At 40.7% G+C, this 26,445-nt stretch overlaps 1 protein-coding gene across 6 annotated transcripts in view; it reads left to right on the plus strand.

The window, feature by feature from the left end:
- CASK (peripheral plasma membrane protein CASK) overlaps nucleotides 1-26,445 on the plus strand; it is a 225,635-nt gene that overhangs the window by 140,846 nt on the left and 58,344 nt on the right. For all 6 annotated transcript variants that reach the window (XM_065239567.1, XM_065239570.1, XM_065239571.1 and 3 more), the window contains exons 2-3: nucleotides 18,331-18,522; nucleotides 18,601-18,834. In XM_065239567.1, the coding sequence (XP_065095639.1) occupies nucleotides 18,331-18,522; nucleotides 18,601-18,834 (426 nt within the window). The remainder of the gene's footprint in view (nucleotides 1-18,330; nucleotides 18,523-18,600; nucleotides 18,835-26,445) is intronic.

Consider the following 26,445-nt stretch of genomic DNA (forward strand, 5'->3'; position numbering starts at 1 on the left):
AACACAATTGTATACCTCCGGCATATATAAATAGCATTTAAAGATTAAAAACATCAGTCTTGATCGAGTCTCAAAAGAAGCGTTCCCTTCAGAACGAAAGAACATTATCGGGGTAAAATTTCACCAGCGGAGTCTAGCCAGTGCGCTACAGTGGTGACAACGCGGTGTCTCAGTTCACCCTAGATACACGTACCCCTACCGATTTGATTGAACCAACCAACGTACAGCGTGCAAGTCAACCGGAACTCGCTTCTGAGTGCACAAAATCGACAGCAATCAACCAACTCCCAGAACATTGCTACACAAACGCAGTCAAAAAAAGAACCGTGAAGGTTTCCCGACATTGACGGTGGAAAGTATTGGAACCATCACAATCGTAATATCACCACAAATTCACCGTTTAAGTTGATTCGACCAGCTTTCCAGCTAAATTTAATCATCTAAACCGGTCTTTACGAAATCCAGTTTTTCGAAATCTTTCACCCCACCCGGCGTCACTGCTGAGTGCTCAACTCTAGATGACACAAAGAAGCGGATGCACGAATATGGGGTTCCGTTACCGGAAACTTGATTGGAAACTTTTCGTGTCATTCCATCACCACAAAACACGTCCAAAGCTCGGTGTTCATTCACGTGTTCTTTTCTGACTGAAACGTGCCAAATGAAGCACCTCATTCGTAAAAAAAAGAGCTCAAATCCTCTTGGAGGGATTTGGTCCGTCTAACATCGGTAACACCCATCCGTTTGTGTTTCTTCTTATTCCACCTTCTTCAATCAGTTTTCCCGCACGGCGAATGAGAACGACCCAAATTTTAGTTTAGTTAACTCATAAATTACATAAAGTGCAGATACGCAGCGATGAGTTTTTTCAGGTTTGTCCAGGAAAAACTTCCCGAATTTGAGAAAAGTAAAGATAGGATTCACTCAGTCTATTGGCACCACTTCTAAACTGAGTCAAAATTTCGTCAATTTTCCTCATTTTCCAGATTTTTGAAGTTTTTCACTGGAAACCATGAGGCAAATTTACTTATCGCTGAATTCCTGCACATTGGTGATTATGAGTGAACTATTCTCAAATTTGGGTCGTTCTCATTCGCCGTGTGTGTCAAAGTTGAGCTGTTGATGAAAAACGCGTCGTCGCCGTCCTTGTCGGCGTCGGTTTTTATCGCTTGTCATCCGTGGCGGCGGCGGTCTCGGTGCCTTTTGTTTTGACGAACATGGGATTTGGATTTCAGCACCACCATCGATGGAGCGTAATCAAGATTCATTCCGCTTTGGCGAAATGCTTCAACGGAAATGGGCGATTTTCTTCGTTCGGATTTCCTGCCGAAAATTTGCCTCCCGGGGAAAACGTGATGCCATGTTTTTTTTTGCAATTCCAAGGGATTTAAAGTTAAGTAAGATTTTCAAACGAAATACTACAACCCCTGGTGTGGCTTGTGTTGATTGCGGAAATTTGATTGTTAAACCCGTTTTGCAGTATCTACAGGAGCAGTAACAACCAACAGCGAAGAAATACCAAGAAGTATTTTATTCACTCTGCATCGGTAAGAGATATTTGCGGATTAGACCACTGGAACTTTTTCCATCAAATGTAGGCCGCTGGTAATGTTAGCTGAAATAGTATGGAAGCTTTGGTCACAATAGCGTCCATACTTCTCACGCCAAAGTAACGAGTTCAAATCTCACCCTAGACAGGTCAAAAATGACCCAAGAGCGTTAAAGTGACTTTGATTTAAAACAAAAATCCTATTCTCATTTAGTTCAGGCAATACCTCATCAATAGTACACTGCTCATAATGACATATCATTCCTATATTTGCTTTACTTCCTTTCCTTCTGGGACAGTTATGCCATTATGAGTAGAACATCAATCTAGAAAATAGCGAGCTATGGAAATAGCTGACTGTAGTTTCAAAACATTGCCGAAACAATTCAAACTACCAGTTTTCAAACGATAAAAACTTTAGTAACAAATTCCGTTTTACGAGGGTTCTATAGACCATGATTTAGACTTGTGGAATGCTTTAAAACCTCAATAAAGCTTCCAATGTTACTTGAGTACCACTCCAATAGCGAATTCGTTTATTATCGGGGTTGAAACTATTTCCAACCCAGTGCGAAACCGAACTTTTTCTTAGTGCAAAACCACAACCTGAGGTAGATTTTAAAAACAAATGATCAAACTGACGTTTATCAGAAAACAAGCAGACCCAATCTTGATACCCGATCCACGTTGGAACTGAATAATAAACGAATTCACCATAACTTTGCCGTAAAACTATATTAGGTCTGTTACCGTACTTGCTTTTTGACGTAGGACTACGTCTGTGATTTCTATATGGGAGTACACTTTGTTAAAACCGAAATTGGAACATGTAACAAAATTATGAAAGATTTTGAATGTTAATAACTCAGCTGTCCCTGGACTACTTTCAGTAATTTTATCACCAATCGATAAGAAATATGTCTACGTCTCTTAAATTTAAGACTTTATCATTTTTCAAAATTTCACTATTTAAAATTACACGAATGTGCAACTGTTGCTATGATATTTAAAATGATAACCAATTGCCTGCGAAAAGCGATTTCCCTAACACAGATTTGAAAATTGAATTGCATCCGGTCTCACTAAACGGTGTTTATTCAATCACCGCGTGGTGAGTGATGGTGTTCTCCAGTACACAATTAAAGGCTGCCGGCAAGCTGCTAGCTATCAAGGCTGCCCTCAACCGCTGATCGGATTCAGTTCCAATCACCGTGTGTGGTGGTGTCTGGTCGTCGGTATCAGCAGCAGTGCAGTGATTTCGGCGCGTGGCGTTGAACATTGTTCTCCAGTACACAACGAAAGGCTGCCTGAAAGCAGCGAGCTGCAGCCTACATGACCATCCATAGAAGGAGGAAGAAGTCGCAGTGCTATTGATCGGAATCAGTAGCTCTTCGTGAGTCGCTGTAGGATATATTTGTCAAGCCCGTCATACTAAAGAGTATAAACAGTGAGAACCCCGATCAAATTCCTATTCCTACGCAAAACACAAGCTCCTACTGTAGTTAACAAATAAGATTTATTATACAAGACCACGTAGTCCTACGTCACCATTGCGTACGACCCCATAGGACTGTTCCTTGTAGTATTTGTATTTGCTATAAGATGCTGCAGCTTTCTTTCTGTTAGTTGCTGTAAGAAAATAATATCGACTCGCTAGATTTAACGTTTCTCGGTGCGTTTGCTGTTGTATTGGCTATCATGTAACCTGTTACAACTCTGCATTGAAACAATTCTAGAAAATTGTTAGCTGTAGCAAAGCAAAGAGAAAATCGATGAAGAGAATCGATCATCGCGTATACGCCCTTATGCATGCTCACTGTCGATATGGTGCAGAAAGTATAGCAACATACTTTGGCTTTTTGCGGTACAGAAAAGCAATTACGGGAACATACCTATTATGATATTTTTTCTTATAGAATAAAATAGGGGTTTATTTATGCTAAGCTCAGAAAATCTGGAATTGATTACTTTATTTTCAAAAAATAGCTGGACCCAAAATAGCTGGACGATTAATTAATTCAACTGCCAAACAATTAAGTAAGCTAAATTCAGAGCTCGTTTCATCCTGTCTTCAAAAGACTGAAGGGAAGATTCAACGGCAACTGGTTTCACATATGTTTTTCAAAAGGTTTCATCGGTTTTCACATAGTGATACCCGACAACTACTGTTGTCGTTGTTGTTGTTGATGATGATGTCAAGCTCATTAACAACCAGGCGGAATTCCACAGATCTTATGGGGAAACAACTAATTTCACATCCAAAGTTACTCTTTCTTTTTATGTTTGATTGATGAAACCTAACCTAAAACATCAACAGCCCCTCAGACGCGTACAAAGTGAATTTCATACATTTCGGTACGTGCCTGCTGTCAACTTAGTTTTCTTTGAATCCCTGTCACAGTTATTGATTAAAAACTTTCTATGCCCACTCTAATGATACTCCACAGACAAACAGACGTAACTCTTTGAAAAAGTTTTTCTTGAAAACATAGTATCTCAAAACATAAGACCTCAGTAGCGACATCTTTCAGGCTTCTCGCGGAAAACAAGCTTGCTCGCTAACTCGCAAACAATATTGCATAAAAGTTCTATAGAATGTATAGAAACGTCAAAGTGATCCGATGCCAGCGCTGCGGCGAGAAGTTCGCGGAACTGATAATATTCAAATCAACCGTTAAATGCGTGAACGAAGATACACAATGAAGAGTTACGTCTGTTTGTCTGTGGATACTCTATGCCCAGGGAAGTTGAGACATTTTTCAACCCGAAAAATGTATTAGACTGGACAATGAAAGATCAAACGCAATGTGGGCCGAAGCGGAACGGAAACGGCAAGTTTGACAGTTGAAACAAATGACATCAAGTTGCCTAACCGTCGTCGATTTGGTTCTGACTAGTTTTCAATTCGACAAGTAGGCTTACTCAGATCGGGATTTTCCGCTGTCTTTGCGCTTGGGTCTTGAATCGAACTCACCGTCTCCGGTTTGGGAATACTGTCAAGAAAAATGATCTTTTATCGATTTCTCATATCTTTCATACAAAACAGCTAGAGAATCATACATTTCACGAACGGGTGTATGTTATTTTCTGTACTTAGCAACCGCCTTGCGTGTTTGCCTTCCAATGGAATGTTCAACTCGCAGATTTAATGATCACATTCTGTGACGCAAGGCAAATTTCAAACGAATCAAACAAGTGAAGTGAAGGAAATCCAATTAGGAAAGTTTTTCAGCCCTTATGGTTGTCGTAATCAGTCGACTCCGGTTGGAAACCGTTTCGCTGGAGTTAATAAGGAAATAATTAGCAGATCCTTGTCAATCAGATCCGATTTCCATTTGAATCGGTGACCTTTGGGTGCTGGAGAAAGTTTTTCTATGGATCCGAATTATCATGTTGGTTTCTTTTTAATTTTATCGACAAGATAAATTAAACAACTGCTAGTAAATTGTCCCGACTAGTTGAACTGTTTATGAAACCTACTCATAATCTTGTTCTTCTAGGCTTTTCACGCCTCTTTCACGAGTGTTTTGTCGACTTTCAACGTAGTGTTCTAGGTGCTTCCACGAAAAATTTCACGAATCCATTCGTTGTTTTCTACAAAAAAAAATAGATTCGTACTTTTTATGAAGTTTCATTATGACGAGCGCTGATAAAAATAATTTCTTCTCTACTCAAATTTGCTGAAAATTGAGGCAACCTTGAGAGATAATCCCGCTACTAGCATGAATTTGAATTCAGACATGACTAAAGAGTCTGAATTTATAAAAAGCCGACATGTCAAAATTGGAGCAATCTATTATCTGTCAAAGTCATACGATAAGTCATTCCAATCGAGCAGAAGACGTCAAAGAGATAAGATGTCGTCTCTTTATAAATTCAGGCTCTTTAGACATGACAACATTCTGTTGATCAAAGCAACCGCTGAGTTTCTAACTCAACATGTGTTTTTGTTCATCCGTGGATGGATGTTCATTATCGCCTGTGTTGTTGTCAATATTAATATTCATTTTCAACTTAGTGAGGATGATTTTGTGTATCAAATGCAAAAAGATTACTTTCATGTTACACAAATTTAACATTGAAGAACATTTTGTGTTGCTGAGGGTGAAATCAGATCGATGGAAAATTATTGTCACGCGTACAATTCAGAAAACAATTTGAAGCCAGGGAACTCTGCGGAAAATTTCACAGCTATTATTAGGATAATTTCAAAGATATTCAGGAGAATTTGGGAACTCTTAAGTGAGTTTAAGCGAATTTGAAGAAGAATTGCAAGGAAATTCAGTACAGATTTTCAAGCAAACCCTGAGAGTAATTTCTTTGCAATGGGAGAATTCAACACTTCAAGGCAAGTTTGGAATAAATTCAAGGAAATTCTAAGCAAATTCTGAAGATAGTAGCGACAGCATCAACCAATCGCAAACAAACAAATGCTTTCATTGAAAAAAAAATCTGCTCCAAATATCGTATCCCATTTCCATCATAACATAACTCGTTGAGTTTGAAGAAATCAATGAACAATTCTGGGCTTCACCAACATTGTTCTGGTTTCGGGGTGATTCGAAAAAGGGTCTCTATTTTCCATTAAATGTTCTGCTTCGAAGAAAGGATTAAAAGGACTCAAAGCAAGCCACGGCCACATCATAAATTTTGATGACTTTTCGCATTCGAAAACTTCTTTTGTCTTTCTTCTTAGCTCATGCATAGCAAAAGACGAGGTGCTAGTTCTATGATGATCTAAAAATATCGTATATCGTAGCAAAAATCAATGAATGCGTAATTTTGGAACTCGTTAAAGCCTTAACCCTTTAAATGTTCCATCTTCCTAGAACGAGCTGGAATCTGATTTATTGCCATTCTCCAACCAACGAACCGATTAGAATTTGGCTGTGACGCTTTGACTCCCGGTTCGATAAATTGACGCCAAAATGTGCTCACCATAAATTCTAAAGGGCTCTTAAATCAAACCGCGTTGGCGCTTGATGGTGAAACCATGACGACGCCGACGACGACAACAACAATCGCTAGACTTTAACCCAAACAAATGTCTCACCCTCATTTCGGGGGGATCGCTTTACAATGTTTACAAGAGCTTAAGTACGCCCGGGGTGGATTAATGAGAAGCAAATAAATCAATCCAGCTGTTATCGCCACCAGTCAAGCGCCTAGGTTAATCCTTTTCAAACACTCATTAGGTCGAAACTGTTTGTGGGCTCTGTCGAAACTGAGAGGTCAACATCATGAATGCTAACTGTATAGATTATGCATATCGTACAGAAAATAATCGGATGCAAAAACTCAGTCCTTTGGAAAATTAAACTCGTGCACCAATATGGAAAGCAAACATTTGCATTTAAAACAAAGTATTCCCTTCGAATGCAGCTTACCTGTTGTTACAGTTGCAAATTTACCCATCCCTAGCGAGCATTGCATAAAACTGCATAATAAAATGCAGCTGAATGACCTTCCGGAAAAAGAAAAAGATAAAATGACAGATAACAGATTTTCACATTTGCACATTTGCAATATTTCAAACACAATGTCAGCTTGTCTTCTTTTCTGCTGACTATCACGGGCTTGCTGCTGGTAAAGGCATTTCTGTTAGAACTTCTGAATGCTTGCATTCGTTTATGTACATATTAGGGCAACAGTTGTCGGTTGGGTGACTTATTGGAACCACTACGGGGAATGAAATTGAATGGCTCTCCCATTGTTAGCCTTTTTGGGGAAGATTGGAGTTTGGCATTTTGCTAAAGTGTCAGCAGAGGAAAAAAAACAAAAATGTAAGTTCGTGGAACTTATGAATTTTCAGAATGAAATTTGGGAATTTTCATCAAAAATCAGATCAAGAACAATTTGTCAGTAGCTGTAATAACACAACCATTTTCCAGGAAAAAAAATCCATACCCGTGAGGTAGGATGCTAAAAATTAATTTCGAGTAAAAAGGCTTTGAGTAGTTGTCATTCACTCACATGTAATCAGTCTTCTTATTTTTACATAATATTAATTTCCACATCACTTACTCAACACTTAGGTATGTTTTGGGTACTCCTGTGATAGTGACCAGATTATGTAATGATGCTATTTAATATTACACGAGAAAGACACTTTCCACCGGTAGGACTTATTAGGGTTTTATTTATGGTCATATCTCAAGGACCAAACGTCCGATAAGGATTAAATTTAGTTCAGATTCAAGAAACAGATACAAACAAAAATGATCAACTTGCGTTCAGCCATCGCCGAGAAAAGTGAGCGAGTATTATAGTTGTATTGCAAAACTTCTCTAGTTTTTTCATATCTCCGGAATAAAATGTACGATCAAGACGAATTTCAATAGAGTTCAATGAGAAACAGATACAAGCAGAAGCATCTCCAAGAATAGTGACTGAGTATTGCTGTGTTATTGCAAAACTTCTCTATTCCGGTGATACAGTGAGTCACAGTGAAAATCGCCCACCTTCTTAATGTAAATATTTTCCCGTAAATAATAGAAACAGTAATATGGAAAATGTCTCCAATGTTGGCCTTTGGATCTAAGATTGGGCCTATCGCTAAAAATCTGCTATTTATCAATTTTATCTAGATGAACGCGTTATTGGGACGTTACTAATGAATATTTTTGTTCTAAAAAAATGTTCCTTAGGTCATTTTCTACAAAAAACTCTTGGACGGCAATGTCGTAACATGCTTAGGCAGTAAACGACCGACACCGGGACAACATACCAAAATTCATAAAGAGGGCGGTACCGAAACATTAGGACGTGTTAGGATATAAGTATGGTCAGAACTTTTATTCAGGGGACCACAAGAAAGTCAAATATGGTCAACTTTCTCAGTCCTAGAAAAAAAAGTCGCGATTTGTTTTTTTTTTTTTTTTTTTTTCCTTGATTTATTTTCCGTCGATCTTGTTTTCCGTGCTAAGCACCAATGCTACCGACGCCAGGAAGGCAGCTCCCACACCTGGACCCTACCTATCGACCCATCAACTCATGAACCGGGGACCAACGGCTTTACTTCCCGAAGGAAGGCGTGATTAGAGATGTTATGCCTCAGAACATCCCGGCGGCGCCGACTGGGAATGAACCCAGGCCTGCTGGGGTGAGAGGAAATCACGCTTACCACTACACCACCGGCGCCGCTTCCGATTTGTTGCACAGTGTTATTTATCTGACAGATCGTGGAAACTTGCACAGTCTATCGCACAGTATATGAGGCAACACAGGTGACTTCTCGTGAAGATTTTCATCACAATGGCAAAAACAAAGCAAACAAAATCAACAGATGATATTAGAAAATTAGTAATATTGCATTAAAAATGGGAAAAGTCAGAGAGAAATCGCGAAAATTGTCAACAGAAGCCAGACAACTGTACAGTCTATAATAAATCGCTACAATGGTGACGGTCGGGCTGAAAATAAACTGAGAACATCTTCGAAGAAATTGAAAATCGGCTAGCAATTTCGAGCCAATTTGCTGTCAAATTCGAGCCAGTTTCTGATTGGTCGATTTTCCAGTAGCAATCGTGGGATAAAAAAGACAGAGGGATCGCATTAATCTGTCTGGCAGTGATGCCGGAATCAATACTGACGTCAGTGGCGTTGTTAATTGTTTATATTTGCGAAAGGAAAGTTGAAAAAATAAGTGCACTGCGTGTTTTAAGCGATGGATATTGTTGTTTGTTTCTGGTTGTTTTTATTGTTTTGTGCAAAAATGATGTACAAGCTGCTAAACTGCGGTAGAAACTCCGAATAAAATCCAAATTGAAATAGAAAACTCCGTCAAATACCACGTACAACTTTCCGACGGGCATTCTTCAAAAACATTAAAGCTGGGTTCAGTGATGGAAAAGTTCGCAAAAATTCACTATGACTCGCGAACTTTTCCCTTGGTGAACTTCGTGAAATATCGCGAACTTTTCCAACACTGGCTGGGTTTAGACTAGGCAAGTCAAATAATCAACTCAGTTGAATTCGATTGGCTTGATAAGTTGAGCCTGGTTCAACTTTTTTTCAATTCAAGTGAGTTGATCAAGTCAGTTGAATGGCATGGTTTACACGTTCAATTCGCGTTCAAGTCAGTTGAATTCAACTGACTTGATCAATTGACTTGCCTTGCCCTAAAACGCTGTCCAGGCTGAGCAGTTATAACATGTTGTAACGGTTGTCAAATAATTGCAGCACAGAAATCACCATTAAGATAGCGCTATAACATGTTAGAACTCTGTAGTCTGAACAAGGCATAAACCCAGCTTAAGTAGAATGAGAAGTTCGATTGTCGAATTCCGTCTAGGAATTATGGTTTTAAAGTGATTTTAAGTGACCTTTCTGACGTTTATAACTGGCACACTTTCGTAATCCCATTTTTTCAAGCGCTTAGTTTGCTATCCTCACTTTCGCTCTAGCCAAAAATATTGGTTTGTTATTGTTATCCTTACTTTCGGACCATCAATAATCTTGTTAAACATTTACATAAACATTTCAAAAGGTCCTATCTGCATTGATCGATTCTCTTCATCGACTTGCTCTTTCGTCAATAACTCACCTGCAAAACCTTTCCCTGTTGTATGTGACGTTTTGGACGCTAGATATGAACCTCCTTTATCAAACTATGTGATAGAATTAGCGTGAAATCTGTTTGCATAGCAGCAGTCATGAAAAGAGAAAGTCGATAAAGAGAATCGATCAAAGCAGATAGGACCATTTGAAATGTTCATCGAGAACTGTGCGCAGAGTGCTTCGATAAGCCAATCTCCATGGCAGAGCAACCAGACGAAAGCCGTTTGTGTCACCAAAGAGCACCAAAAGTCGTGTTGAATTCGCAAGGGCACACGTTGACAAGAATTTTGACTTCTGGAAACATGTTATGTTCACGGATGAAAGCAAATTCAACATTTTTAGATCAGACGGCAGGGTTATGGTGTGGTGAAAACCGAATGAAGAGCTGAAACAGAAAAATCTTCGTGTAACTGTCAAACACGGTGGCGGTTCTGTAATGGTTTGGGGCAGAATCGAGGGGGGCGTTTAGATGCTCAACAAATCTCACACTAGCGAATCAATCTTCGAAAAATCTTCTTTCATTTGTCGCATCTACTTGCATCGCGCATCATCTTTTTGCAGGAAATCTTCAGAATCGTCATCAATCTTCTTTCTATCTACTCAGCGTGCGCGCAGCTAGCCTCAGCAAAACACAATCTTTTCTGCATCATAGATAGAGTCACCCCCCTCGGGCAGAGTCGATGTTATAATAAGAGTCCAAGTGAAAATGTTGCGAACAAGCAGCACTGTTTGGGATTTATTTTTCGTCAGAGTAAACGGCAACCAGATTTTTTGCGTTAGCATCGGATGACTTTCATTCAGAAGTGAAAAATTTCATGTCGATAACGGAGTTTCTGGGAGACAAAAACAATTATAGAACCTGAAAAAGGTTCAAACAAGTGCCACAATGTACTAAATAAAGCGAAGAAATGTTTTTCATCCAAAATTTCTAAAATATTGTCAATAATGAATGCAATACTTGTAGTTGACTGGCTGTGGAAACAATTACAATTCGACAATGACAGTTCGATTGGTACTTCTGGCTTCACTCTTGGCGGGACTCTTATTATAACATCGACTCTGGTTTGGGGTTGTATATCAGCAGCAGGTGTTGGTAATTTGCATTTCATCGATGGAACAATGCACACTTAGAAAAAATGATGTTAATTCAGGTGCTCTGGGACCAATGGGGCCTCATAGCCTAGTCAGTAAAGGCACGGTATTACCAATCCGGAGGCGGTGGGTTCGATTCCCGGTCGGTCGAGGGAATCTTTCGGGTTGGAAATTTTTTCGACTTCCCTGGGCATAGAGTATCATTTTGCTTGCCTCACCCAATTGGCATCGAAAGCTCTCAATGAATAACTGTGGAAGTGCATTTAGAACACTAAGTTAAGAGCACGCAATAAGCTAATATGCACTAAGCAATATGGTTGAAATGCGAATAAGAAGATGACGAAGGGACCAATAACATTTATATAAGGTCTAAGCCAACAAGCAGCTTGCTGGTGTTAGAAGCAGAAATATTGTAAATATTGCTGAATATATTGTGAACAGATAGAAATAAAGGGTGTCCACGATGAAATTGCCACACTATGAAATTGCTCTAACTTTTTAACCGTTGGGTAGAATTTAATGAAAATTTGGGTGGATTTAGTTCATAGTGCATTATTGACATCCTGCAAGTTTTAAAGTCCTGTGATCAAAACTCGCGGAAATGGAGTCGAAAGAACAGCTCGTGCGTGATAAAATCTTGCGCATTCATCACGAGAACAAGGATCTCTCGCATCGTTCCATCGCTAAAACGTTGGGAATCGCGAATCCCACGGTGTCGCGTGTGATTAAGCGGTTCGAGGAACGGTTGACCACCGATCGGAAGCCCAGAAGTGAAGGAAAAAGTATTCCGTACAACACCAAAAATCACAACCGCGTAGTTGGGGCCTTCAACCGAAATCCGAACGCCTCCGTTAGGGATGTGGCTAAGAAGCTGCACCTAAGCCGAAGTTTTGTCCAGAAGGCCAAAACTAAGGCTGGGCTTCGAACGTTCAAGGTACAAAAGGCCCCTAATCGCGACGAGAAGCAGAACAAGTCCGCCAAAACCCGTGCCAGGAAGTTGTACCTCAACATGCTGACGAAAGCTGAATGCTGCATCATGGACGACGAAACATATGTGAAGGCCGACTTCAAACAGATCCCCGGCAACCTGTTTTTCACGGCCAAGGATAAGTTCAGCGTTCCGGAGCATGTCCGCACTCAGAAGATGTCCAAATTTGCGAAGAAATTGCTGGTTTGGCAAGCCATCTGCACGTGCGGGAAGCGGAGTGCACCTTTCGTGACCCAGGACACGATGAACGGACAGGTGTACATAAAAGAGTGCCTCCAGAAGCGGCTGCTTTCTCTCCTGAAGGCCCACAACGTCCCAACAATCTTCTGGCCGGATTTGGCTTCATGCCACTACTCCAAGGACGTGCTGAAGTGGTATGCGGACAAAAAGGTCAATTTCGTGCCGAAAATGTTCAACCCTCCCAATACTCCGGAGCTCCGCCCCATCGAGAAGTACTGGGCGATTATGAAGCAGCACCTTCTTAAACGACCTAAGGTAGTGAAGGCAGTCGAGGAACTGAAGAAAGTATGGGTTTACATGCAAAAAACGGTTGATTCACAGGTTGTGCAGAATCTTATGGCCGGGGTTAAGGCCAAGGTGCGGGCATTTGCGCATGGACTGTAAATAAAATACGAGTAAAATGGTAAAGTGAAGTTTAATAGTTATTTCTCAATCCCTGAAAATTTGATGGCAATCGAATGAAAACTCGAATTTTGCGAATCAATTTTGTGTGTGGCAATTTCATCGTGGACACCCTTTACGTCACTGCCAATAGCTGTTTCGTGTAAAAAGATAAACATTGCAATGAAATACGAACACCACTAAATATTTGCTCATTTCACTTACAAATAAGCCCTTTGGCCCAGACCTTGTATAAAAGACATTCCTCTGGGACTGACCCAACAAACAATTGAGAGCTCTTATAAAACACCTGAGTTGATCAAACGTTGAATAATACCTTCCAGAGTTGTACAAGAATGTAGTTGTATTGCCATTTGGTTAAAAGCTTTTGAATTTCAAAGCAGCTGTCAAGAAGTGTCTACAAACGTTGTATACGAGCTTTCACCAAAATAATAAAGCTTGAGTTTAAATATGTATCTATAAACGTTGTATAAAAGTTGCTTCTATCCGGTTGTAAAGGAGTCATTGAAAAGTGCTATAAACGCTTTTCACCGCTTGCTGTACAATGATTATTTAGGAGTCATAAAAGAGTGCAACAAACGCCTCTCAGGTTTACTCTCTACTAAATTTCAAAGCAGCTGTCAGGAAGTGTCTACAAACGTTGTATAAGAGCTTTCTCCAAAACAATAAAGCTTGACTTTAAATATGTATCTATAAACGTTGTATAAAAGTTGCTTCTACTCCTATACCGCGTATACATATAATGCTGTAGTTGAACAGGTTCTCCAAACCAGTGTAAACAAGAGTTTTACAGAAGTTGTAATAAACAAATTGTACAGTTATTATTCAGCATGCAGTTGAATAAAATCACAATGGAAGCGTTTCTTCAACAAGAAATTGATTTTGGGTAAACGTTTTACTGAATACGTTAGACAACACCTTTGTGTTGCAGTTGTATAGGTTCTCCAAACCAGCGTAAACAAGGGTTTTATAAAAGTTGTGGTGAACACATTGTGCAATTATTATTCAACATGCAGCTGAACACAATCAAAACGAAAGCGTTTCTTCAACTGGAAATTGTTATTTGGGGACTTATATGAGTGTCAATTTTGACATAAAATTGAGTCATAATAGACGCGAAATTCAGCTTTTTTTTATAACTCATTTATTTGTACAGGCTCAATCGAATAAACTTTACAGAGCCGAGTTATCCTTTGCGTTATACATTATTACTGTCTTAAATTTAAAGTTAAATGAACTGGACCGAGTACTCGCGGTTGTCTCGAGGTTAGTGGAGATTTACAATTTTTTGGATGGGAAAAGGGAAGAAGGAGGTTTTAAATGTGGTTTACGATACAACTATTTAATTAATCCTAAAGCATGAAATTATTTCTATTCATCTTGAAAACAAACATTGAAAAAAAAACCCCACAACGAAATTCAGCTTAATCAAACGTATTTTAGAACCATTTAGTTTCGGAGCTCTTAATTTGACATGACATGTTTATTTACGTCTCATCTTTTATGTCAAAGATGGATTCCGTCACGTGTAAGATTAGATTTTTCCACGTGTGTGGATCAATATGTTTATCTGGACATATTAATGAAGAGAAGAATGTCAAGGCCAGCTCAAAAAAGTTAGGAATATCGAGAACTTTCCACTTCTAGGGTTGAGCACTACTTCGTCGTAATCGCCCATTTCCGTTCTATCGATCAGAAAAGATCAATAATATCAATGATTTCACCGTGCACAAATTTATAATAGGTTAGTTCCGATGCGTTAGTTCATTAGCTACAACATAAATCCTATTAGAGCACATTGTATAAATATTTACGCTCATTGTTCACAAAACAAAAGACGAAGAAAATCTTAAGGCATTTCAATGCGTTAGGACGGAATTGAAACTCGTAGAACGAATTTAGAATCAAGAAGCAGTGTTAGATTTTAGACAATATCTCAACAATTTGTGACTCTTTATCAAATCCAACTGTACGTGCGGAAAGGTGTATAAATTTAGAAGTCATCTTTAACAGAAATATTCCCTTTTTTGTTGAAAATGGTTCAGAAAAGATAGGTAAAGTGCAGGTTGTGCTTAGTAGGACGAAAATTATATCAAAAACCCTATCAGGATAACGACCCGAAGCATACTGCAGCAAATCCGACGGCTTGGTTGATTCAGAATTGCCCAAAAGTCATGAACCCACTTGCGCAATCGCCAGATCTCAATGTCTTCAGTTGGACGTCAACATCAGAAAGCATGGAATTCCAAACAAAGAGTTTTTGAAACGTTCATTGGAGTTCGAATGGAAGAATCTATCCACTTCTTACAATGAAAAACTCGTTCGATCCATGCCAAATCGACTCACTGAGGTTTTGAAGAACAAAGGATTGCCGATTCGTTACTAATCTTAAATCTTACGATTCAAAAGTTTTGAGTTTTGAAACCAACTAAACTTACTGGACGATTTTCACTGTGAGGAATTTTTGATATTGCTATTGTCTTGTTGATGTTTACCAATTCTTTGTAATTTTAAAAGAGATGATAACTATGTGAATGTGAAACTGTTGAAACGTGCAATTAATTGATTCTATAAAAATAATAGACCTTTTTCATTATTTAGCAGTTTATGAATTTCAAAATAAAATATACTGGTGGACGATTTTGACTGTGACACACTTTATCTCCATAACCAGATATCCGATCGGGATAAAATTTTCATAAGGATCTACATAAGCAAGAAACACACAATCTGAAACTCGTTCCACTTAATTCAGTTCAGTGAACACCGAGAAAAATGTGTAAGTAACATAAATTCAGTTCCACAAGTTGGAAGAAAGTTTTCGGGAAAATTTGATCGAAAAACATTCTGGATAAGTTGTAAGAAACATCCGGAAAGATAGAGGACAATTTCAGAGGAGATAAGAAAGTTGTGGAAAAAATCAAGAGAAGTCTAATGAAACTACCGGAAATGTCGGTAAAAAAAAAACTAATTAAAGTATGGAGAAAAATGGTGACAAAATTCCCAATTGAAGCCAGCAGGGAATTTCGGATGAAAGTCTTTAGAGATATCATAGGAATCTTCCAAGAGAACCTAGCTTAAGTTTAAAACAAAAACCTTCGGGGAAGTCTCGAGAAATATCCATAGGAAGTTGAAATATATTTTTCTAGAAGCTTCCGGTGAGCTTCCTGAAGGAGACATTAAAAACTTCCTGCAGAAGGTCAAAGGGAATTTTTGGAGAAAATTGAAGACGGAAGCCAGAAGGGTTTCCGGAGGCAGTCAGATGAAACCTCTAGCAGGAAGAATCTTCACGCGATGAAAGTTGAAAGACACACTTCGCGAAGAAATCAGAAGGACTTCCGAGGCTGTCGGGAGGATCTATCGAGAGCTGTTGGAAGTACCTCTATCGGGGAAGTAGAGTGAAACCTCCAGTGAAAGTTGAGAAAACATTCCAGAAAAATAGGAGAATTTTTCGGCAATGTTAAACGAACTATCCATGGGAAACATTTGTAAACTTCATAATATCAAACCCAACTTTTGCTGCTATTTCTAAGATGAGTTTTCTTCTGTGCTCCGTTGTTAAACTTTACTTTTTTACTACAATCCATTCGCTGAAAGTATAATTCTTTTTCATTACTGGGCTTTCAAGTGCCGAGTTTGTGTGCTGTATACTGACACTGAGTAGAGAGAATATTATTTTTGAACGGACGCACGATGAAAATATAAAAACAAAAATTAGTTTTTATGAGCCAAATGAATCTTCATTTCGGTAAACATTATACTAAACGCTACTGCAAACTTTACCGATCATTCAGCAAAATATACAGTCCAGGTCAGCAAATTTTGACAGCTCCAAAGGAAGAAAATTTACTGAACGGATTTTAAATAAAAAAAATTACCGAATAGATTACCGAATGTTCAGCTGTTTCATATTCGGTAAAAAATTACAGTGTACTGTAAAAAAATCTAAGTGTGTAGGAAGCTTAGTAAGTAATGAGAATTGCGTTATTCGATTTTTTGGATCGTATCGTTGGAAGGAGATTCTTAAATTCCCGTGGATTTCGCGTGTCTCTGCTTCCGTTTCGTTTTTGGCCCTTCATGCAGCGATATTTGGGAATTCAAATCGGTAGCTCAAATTGATCTTGCTATTAAGGGCCCATGCAATAATTATGTCACGCTAAATCGAGCAAAACCTTACCCCCTCCCCTCCCCCCCTATCGTGACGTTTTTCCTATACCTAATTCATTGTTTGTCATAAAATCTTAGGGGGCTTAGAGCGTGACATAATACATGCATTAACCCCAAGTGGAGCTGCATACAAGACAAGATCTTCGAAGAGATGGTGGCTATCTTACGTACATACATACAACACTGTATTGCCTAAAATTATTTTAATATTTCCGTCTATATTTTTACCTCAAAAGGGAATATTTTTTCTACATCTAAGCCTCAGACGGCATTTAAATGGTAAATTACATTTTCAAGTTATGATTTGTTGAAAAATATTGAACACCATTTTGAATATTGTTTGCAAATTTAAGCCCAAATGTAAGTGATACGCCACAACAAACTACTATGCAAATCGGAGAAGGTCGAATCTGGTATTAATTCTTTTTTATTTGCTGAAAATGCTGAAATATAAAACAAAATAAGGTCTGCCATCTCGGATAAAGCAGATTGCTCCACTCCCATCAAATGGTCCTTATCGAAAATCCACATCATCCGCATAATTCATTCTGCCAGATAATTGAATCTCACCCCGGGAACTGCTCCGTCATTCCGCAATCCACTCCGAATAACCACCAAAGCTATGCAATTTATCATTCTCGCCACTTCGCCGTCGTCTTCGTCGTTGCATATAAAGTGCCACGCGAACCAAACCGGTTTCTATCAGAAGAGACACTAAATTTCCCCCCGAGCTAGGAAACAAAACCGAACGACATTCAAACGAACTACTTCTGAGACTAAATAAACTCCGTGCCATCTTCCGGGGGAACCGCACAAACACACCGAGCGAAATTCCTAATTTAAGTTATTTATTCAAAGTGCTTTTTGATTCCGTCTGTGCTGCTATCTAGATTCTTGGCAAATGCACCCCAGCGTCTTTTTTCAAAAAACATATTTTTTTTTCGTTGCCCTAGAATAGCTAATGGCAGAAACATGAGGAAGCCTGCATAACAAAGTCTTCGTTCATTTTTGTTCCCAACCGGGTGCAGCAGCAGCAGCAGCTGCTGCCAGCATTCTAGTAGTTTGTTATCTTATAAAGGACCCGCTCTCTGCTGCAACACAATACGGTGGAAATGCGTTCCTTTTCCGACACGGGAAACGAGCAATTTTCCACGGACTGCACGTCTCAGATCTAAAGAACGGACAAAGTGAATAATTGCTCGTTGCGTTCGCTCCGAAAAGTGAGCAAATTTAAATAACCTGCAGAACGTTGTTCTTGTTGTTTGAGTAATTGTCTAGTTTGATGAAGTCCTGGAACCTAATTTCCTCCGTTTTCCTTTTGCATTCGTTTCAGGCTCTATTACACACGCATGACGTGGTAGCTAGAGAAGTATACGGCGAGGAAGCGCTACGAGTAACACCACCACCGATCGCACCCTACCTAAATGGAGGCAACGACGATATCGACAACGGTGAAGCCGGCGACCTGCCGCACGTCACGCGCGTCCGGCTGGTGCAGTTCCAGAAGAACACCGACGAACCGATGGTAAAGAAACAGAAGTCTAATTATCTCCTGCACAAAAGGATCACGCTCATTTGGCCCATTCTTTGCTAATTTCTCCAGGGTATAACGTTGAAGATGACCGAGGACGGCCGGTGCATCGTGGCCCGGATCATGCACGGTGGCATGATCCACCGGCAGGCGACGCTGCACGTCGGCGACGAGATCCGGGAAATCAACGGCCAACCGGTGCAGCACCAGACCGTTAGTCAATTACAGCGCATGCTGCGGGATGCACGCGGTTCCGTTACGTTTAAGATAGTTCCTTCATATAGAAGTGCCCCACCACCAGTTGAGGTAAGATTACACACGAAGCAGATAAGCTTTGGATTTCCTTTTTATTAAAAAAAAATGTAAGCCGAGCTACGGCGAGATAAAATGTTTGCCATCGCCAAACAGAAGCTTACGTTTTTTTTTGGATTGTGGCCAAAAATCTGGGCACAATGTTTGCAAACCTGCCTTCGCACGCTGTCACTAGCAGAACCACCTATCCACTCGGGTACGGCAAATGAAACTGTTATCTCTTCAGCACACACACACACAAAAAAGCCATTCCCTAATATCGCCAGTAAAAGGTTCTACCGCAGCACCACGAACAACACCCGAGAGCTACAATATCAGCGTTATGCTGGTAGACTGCACAAACACAGAGCTCCCAGAAGAGCATCAAAGGGGTTTGCTGTATACTTTTATTTCCGTTTCGGAGAAAATGCGATTCGGTGGCGTTTCTTTTCATGACGTGAAAGAAACCAAATCGGAACATGGAGTCGCTAGCTACTTTCCTCGAAACATGACTATAATAACATCAATGCTATCGACGACTGCGAGATATTGCTGGTTGCAATGCTGAGTGTGTTGAAAAATATTATCATTCGGGTGCTATTTTATCGGAGTCATATTACACCGGACTTCAGTGGCATTGTATTGGCTCTGATGACCAACACAGCTGAGATATGAAAACGAATGAACTTCATCTGGTATTTTCACGTTGGATCAGTTTTGGCATTATTGGAGTACGGTATGAAAGACCTAACAATGGAGGCGCATGGTACGTGGTGTTTTACTCAGGGGGATAGATCATAGATTCAACATGGCGCCTAGTTTTTTTATAACTAAGCATCAACAGGCGTCATAGGCCCCAATGATGTAACCTAAACTAAACATGACAAGTACTAAATCTAAACATCAATAAATCAATAGTCATCGCGCCGCGGCAGGTTGTGCAAAGCCAACTTCAAAAATCTTTTTTTGAACACGTTCTATTCGGCGATTCCACACTAGCTCATATGGAGACCAGACCACAGATACCGTATATAAGTATGGGCCGAACTAAAGAGCAATATAGTGTCTTTAAGCAGTGAGGGTCTTTAAAATCTCGTGCAATCTTCGAAATAAATCCTAGTTGACGATTCGCCTTAGAGATGATCGAGGAATAGTGAAGATTGAAGGTCAACTTTGGGTCCAGAAGAACACCAAGATCAGTCATACGTTCTATTCTGCGAAGCGTTACATTGTCAATGCAGTAGTCGTAAAGGATTGAATGTTGGAAATTTTCCTTGCCCAAAGGATGCATTAAATATGGCTGCTAAAAGTTCTGCAAAGGCAGCTGAGGTTTTCAGTCTCCTTGCTGCTGAAAGTACCATATCCCGAGTTACTTCGAATGTGCTCAGTTCCACTAAATCACTAGGCGTATCAGAGACAGCAGATTCAGCTTCAACGTCACTTGTCATATTTTTATCGAAGTCAGATACAAAGTGTTTAGCAAACATCTCACACGCTTCACTAAGAGATTTTTTTTATAATTCATTTATTTGTCAAGGCTCAAATGCGGTAGCTTTGCGGAGCCAAACTAGTTTGAATGTAATTTCTTATAAATTTTTTTACAACTAAAGTTAGTAGAATGGGGGTCGAATACTCGCGGTTTACTCGAGATAAATAAATACATTTTTTTAGAGGATTGGAAGGGGACGTATGATTGTCACTGCACTGTATTGGCGGGCATGTGCTGTGGATCTCGAAGCATTGAAAGCACAGCTAAAATGATACAAGAGAGGACTTGGGTTGGGATAGTGATAAAAAAAATAAAACACAAAACACTACTAAATACACAAAGCAGCACTTATTAAAAATACGTAAATTAATCTCATACAATCGAGATCACGGCAAGCCAGAACACGTCTCTAATTGGTGTATAAGGTTGTTTTCCTCGGGCCCTGAGAGATTCAATTAGTTCGGCCACATGATGTGAGGTGCAGGACCAGACAACATGCTCGATTTCGTGATAGCCGTTTCCACAGGCACACAAACTGCTGTCTACAAGCCCTATGCGGTAGAGGTGTGCGTTTAACGAGTAGTGATTGGACATGAGCCTTGACATTACCCGGATAAAATCGCGAGCCACGTCCAATCCCTTGAAGCAGGGTTTGATCGACACCTGTGGGAGGATCGAATGTAACCATCTTCCCAGTTCACCATCATTTCACTTTTGTTGCTGTCGAGCAATTGTATTAAATTCATTGTAGGCGATTTGTCGCTCGTAAATGTCGCCTTCCATAGTGCCCACCTTAGCCAGCGAGTCTGCTTTCTCATTGCCCGGGATAGATCAATGAGAAGGGACCCATGCTAAGGTGATGATATGTGAGCTGCTTGATAAAGCACTCAGTGACGATCGTAATTCAGGAAATACGTCGAGTGCTCCAGAGAACTTAGACTATCCGAAAAAATTAAATAGTGATCAGTGGGACGTGAGGAGATCTGCTCTAACGCATACAACTCATAGTTCCGCAACGTATACCGAACATGGTTTCTGAAGCTGATATGAGGCACTATGGAGATCATTGTATACACCAAAACCAGTGGACGTATTTATTGGGGACCCATCAGTGAAAAATCTCTTCTCGGCATTGACGTGGCGGTATTTGATCGCGAAGATGGATGGTACAATCAGGGGGCGATGGGGCTCTGGTATTCCTTGAATTTCCTCCCTCATTGAGAAATCGAATCTTACGGAATAACAACTGAAATCGTGGGATACTTCATTGGTATTGAACGGGGAGGGGCTAATTTCCAGAGTCATGTACTCGTAGTACAAGCTCATGAATCGTGTTTGCGGATTTCGATCAAGCAGCTTCTCAAGCATGACTTCACAGCGGATAAGGAACCGAAACGACAATTCCGCGAACCGATCTGGTAAGGGAAGTACGCCCGCAAGTACTTCCAGACTCATTGTATGCGTCGAATGCATACAACCTAGTGCGATTCGTATACAACGATATTGAATCCGTTGCAGCTTCAAGATGTGGGTGTTCGCCGCCGATTGGAAGCAAAAGCTACCATACTCCAAAACCGATAGAATGGTGGTTTTGTAAAGCCTTATCAGATCTTCCGGATGGGCTCCCCACGAAGTGCCGGTAATACAACGAAGAAAATTGATTCTTTGTTGGCACCTCTGACTCAGATACGCAACGTGTTTTCCCCAAGTGCATTTGGAATCGAACCAGACACCTAAATACTTGAAAGACATGCTGTGAGTGATTGTTTTACCCATAAGTTGAAGCTGCAACTGTGCTGGATAAAGCTTCCTAGAAAAAAACAACCATCTCAGTTTTCTCCAGAGAGAATTCGATACCCAGATTAATTTCCCATGTAGACAAATTGTCCAGGGTATATTGTAATGGTCCTTGCAGGTCCGGTGCTTTTGGCTCAACAACGGAGATCACGCCGTCATCTGCAAGCTGCCTTAGCGTGCAATTTTCGGCAAGACAATCGTCAATGTCTTTAACATAGAAGTTGTACAGAAGGGGACTTAGACATGAGCCCTGAGGAAGACCCGTGTAGCTAATTCGTGAAATTGCCGAGTTGCCATGAGAGAAGCTCATTTGTTTCTCGGGCAGTAAATTGTACAAGAAATTATTGATAATTGGTGAAAGCCCACTGGTATGGAGTTTGTCCGAAAGGATGTCGATGCAAACAGAATCAAAAGCCCCTTTAATGTCCAAGAAAACTGAACCCATCTACTAATTGGATTTCAGTTATTCGCCTCGCCCACTTGTCCAGACGAAAAAGAATTATTTTCTCCAACAATTTCCGAATGCACGACAACATCGCGATGGGACGGTATGAGTTATGATCCGACGCGGGTTTACCGGGTTTCTGAATGGCTATAACTCTCACTTGTCTCCAATCGTCCGGAACAACGTTGTGCTCCAGGAATTGATTGAACAAGTTCAACAAGCGCCTCTTAGTGACGTCTGGGAGGTTCTTGAGCAAGTTGAACTTAATTCGATCCATTCCCGGAGCCGAGTTGTTGCATGAAAAAAGAGCAATTGAGAATACAACCATTGAAAACGGGGATTCCATGTCATTCTTTTCCACCGACGTATCGCAGGTGTTGTTTCGGACCGGAACCGAATCAGGGCAAACTTTGCGCGCAAAATCAAAAATCCATCTGTTAGAGTACTCCTTGTCCTCATTGACCGACGATGGCGCGTTACGCATTCTCCTGCCGACATTCCAGAGCGTTTTCATGGAAGTTTGTCGCGTTAACCCTTCGACGAACCGACGCCAGTAGCCGCGTTTTTTGGCCTTGATCAAGCTCTTGAATTTTTCCTCCAGCGCCGTATACCGCTCAAAGTATTCGTAGGAACTGTGCTTACGAAGTTGTTTAAACGCAGATGACTTCCCAAGTAACATTTCAAATTTTATGGAGGTTTAAAAGCATGCTATAAGTCTAAATCATGGTTTATAGAACCCTTATAAAACCGAAATTGTTACTTGGGTTCTCATCATTCGCGTTGGTGCATTCCTTGCCCCACCACACAGTGGGAGGACGTTTACGAATGGAAGCACCAGGAACTGGCTTCGTTTGAGCTTGTAGCGCGCAATCCACGATGAGGCAAGATAAGAAGGAGTACTCATCCAGAGGAGAGAAAACGTCGACCGATTCTGAGCCACCACGGACCGCGTTCGCATATTTTTCCCAATCGATGTTTCTCGTGAGATCGTATGCGATGTTGATTGGATGTTGCGAAGATGAACCATTAGAGATCGAGATTTTGATGGGCCAATGATCACTACCATAGGGGTCTTGGATTACCTCCCACATGCAATCCAATGATAGTGAGTGGCAAATGCAATCTGCTCTCTTTTGCTGGAGGTTTGACTATTCGTGTTACTTCTCCGGTGTTTAAAATAGTCATGTTAAAATTGTCGCATAGGTCATAGATGATGTTGAGTGTACAGCTCTCCCCAGCCTGTACCGTGGGAATTAAAATCCTTTAAGATCAACTGCGGTTCAGGTAACACTGAGCAGATATCCGATAAAGCTTGATGAGAAACAGCCGTTCTCGGAGGGATGTATAGCGAGGCAATACTGAGGCTTTTATCTCGAATATTCACCTGGCATGCGACAATTTCAACACCCGACACTGCAGGAAGGACAATTCTGTAAAAAGAGTGACGTTTGTCGATCCCCAAGAGCACACCCCCATAGGAGTCTACACGATCGAGACGGACAATGTTAAAGCTGTGAAGAGAAAGATCGATGTCTGGAGAAAGCCATGTTTCGCAGAGAGCAAAAGCATCACAATTCAGGTTGCTTAGCAAGAATTTAAACACGTCTAGTTTCGAAAAAAAACATGCTTCTACAATTTCATTGTAGGAGAGATACCGTATCGTTTTTTTTTTTTTGGAAAATTATCCACCGAAGGATACGATCGAAGCAAGGAAAGGCCACTTGGAAGCTAGTTGCTTCAGAAGAGGTTTCCCGATTAGAAGCATCATATCAATTATGTTCCTTAGAGGGTCAGAGATGTTAAGCAAATCGAGAATGTTGTCCACTATTCCAGAAAACATGAACATGGCGTTACGCTGTTCTGGCTGTGAAACTGGAATATCTGGGGTTTTAGATGTTCCCGGAAGCTGCGGAAATGCTTTGTCGTAATCGACAGGCTTGAAACCCGGTGGAACGGGTTTCGGGACATTTCCACGACCTCTTGATTTATCCAAGGGGGCTTGGGAGTCAGTACTAGTTGTGTTTTTAGTTTTCTGCAAACCTTTCCTGGCTCGCTTCCTAGAAGGACCTTGGAAAAAAATGACTTCCTTTGCGTCCATTGTCCCCGGCATCCGTGTCGTCCTCATCAACCGGGAGAAGGTTGAAAGGGTTATTGTCGTTTTTTTCCGGAGTGATTCTGGGAAGAGAATTAAAAGCCTTCAATGTTCAGGTGTTTCGGTGAGGTAGACCCTGTTGTCATCGATTCCCCACTGAAGACGAGGCTGATTATAATCGCCACAAGCAAGAATCATATCATCACAAGATGCCTTGTCTCAATCAAGATGTTAACGTCATACTCACAATCAGAAGCAGCCAGGAATAGATCATCAATTTTTATCCGAATACCTCGTACATTTTGGTAGTACACCCAGATCCGATTTTCAGTCGAACCAGCCGGTTGTTGCTCTTGAGGCGGTGAGTTGCTGGAAGCAACGGACGAATCAGGAGCGGAACTGGTGATGACACGAACATACTTACCTTGAGTTGCGGGTTGGAAGACCCCTTCTCCAAGCCCACACACAGGTCCAGGACGACTGCCGGACGATAACTGGATTAACTCGACTGTGTCGACGCCATACGGAATGTGCTGCTTGAAAGAGAGTTGTGTATCCAGAATCACACAATTTGGCTGACGCGCTCAATTTCAGTGCATAATGAGGTGTTTACACTTATGCTATTTCACTAGCGCAAAAAAGCTCACTAGCATAATGTAAATAGGACATCAGCGTCTACCAGAATGAAATTTCAGGAGCAACTGAAATACGCCCTAGTTGGCGAGTACAGTAGCGCTATCAAATCCGCACAGATGTAAACACCTTATAACAAAACATACTTGAACATAATAGCAACAATCAATACGAAACTAACGATTTTAAATTGGTTCACTACTTGACTAGCCTATTGGTCCCAAGCAAACGATTAACGTACCCCATTCTAGTCGAAATTCTAGTACTACACAATGTTTGTTTTGATTCGCTATGAAAGTTTGACAGATAAAATGAGGGGTTAGTGGATTTTCCTATGTTTCGAGGGGTGAATCGATTAGCTTGGGACCGAAGAGAGTACCAGAGCTGAGCCAAAAAGTTGAGCACGTTATTTCGGGACCTTCTAGTCTTAGAGTTACCTCTATGATAATATTCTCTTTCTTGCGCGAAAAAGAGATAACCGAGCATTTGGACGGGTTAACCTCCATACGATTCAGAATACACCAATCAGCAAAAGCATTCAGCTGACGTTGAAGAAAGCAACAGTCTTCAATTGAGTGAATTCGGAGGTAGAGTTTAAGGTCATCTGCGTAAGATAATCGTGGTCCCTCAATTATCAGATTCACGTCGTTGAAATAAATCAGGAAAATCAGCGGTCCCATGTGACTACCCTGAGGTATGCCGGATGTGGCAGCGAACGTACGGGACTGGTGATCACCAATGACAACAGTAAGATAGCGATCGGTGAGGTACGACTGAAACCATTGCAAAAAGCAGCTGTGGATACCAAGCCTGTCCAGTTTAGCGATTGATATGCGGTGATGCAATTTATCGAAGGCAGCAGATAAGTCAGTATAAATGACATCCGTCTGAGCACAATCCGACATACTGTTAGAGATGTAGGAAGTAAGGCACAGCAAGTTAGTGGCAGTGGAGCGACCAGCCATGAAACCACTAATAGACAACTTACAGTAAGCGAGTAACGGTTCCATAACAACGAGTTCGAACAATTTAGCAACAGCGCTAAGCGAAGTGATGCCACGGTAGTTGCCAACGTCCTGTTTGTTGCCTTTCTTGTGTACTGGAAACATGTGCGCTAGGGACGTTGAAAAACGTGCAGCAGTGGAGACAACAAACGTTTTGAGGAACGCC

This window comes from Ochlerotatus camptorhynchus, unplaced genomic scaffold (assembly GCF_037179485.1).
Source record: "Ochlerotatus camptorhynchus isolate MF236.1 unplaced genomic scaffold, CSIRO-AGI_Acam_v1.1 ptg000056l, whole genome shotgun sequence".
Lineage (NCBI taxonomy): Eukaryota > Metazoa > Arthropoda > Insecta > Diptera > Culicidae > Ochlerotatus > Ochlerotatus camptorhynchus.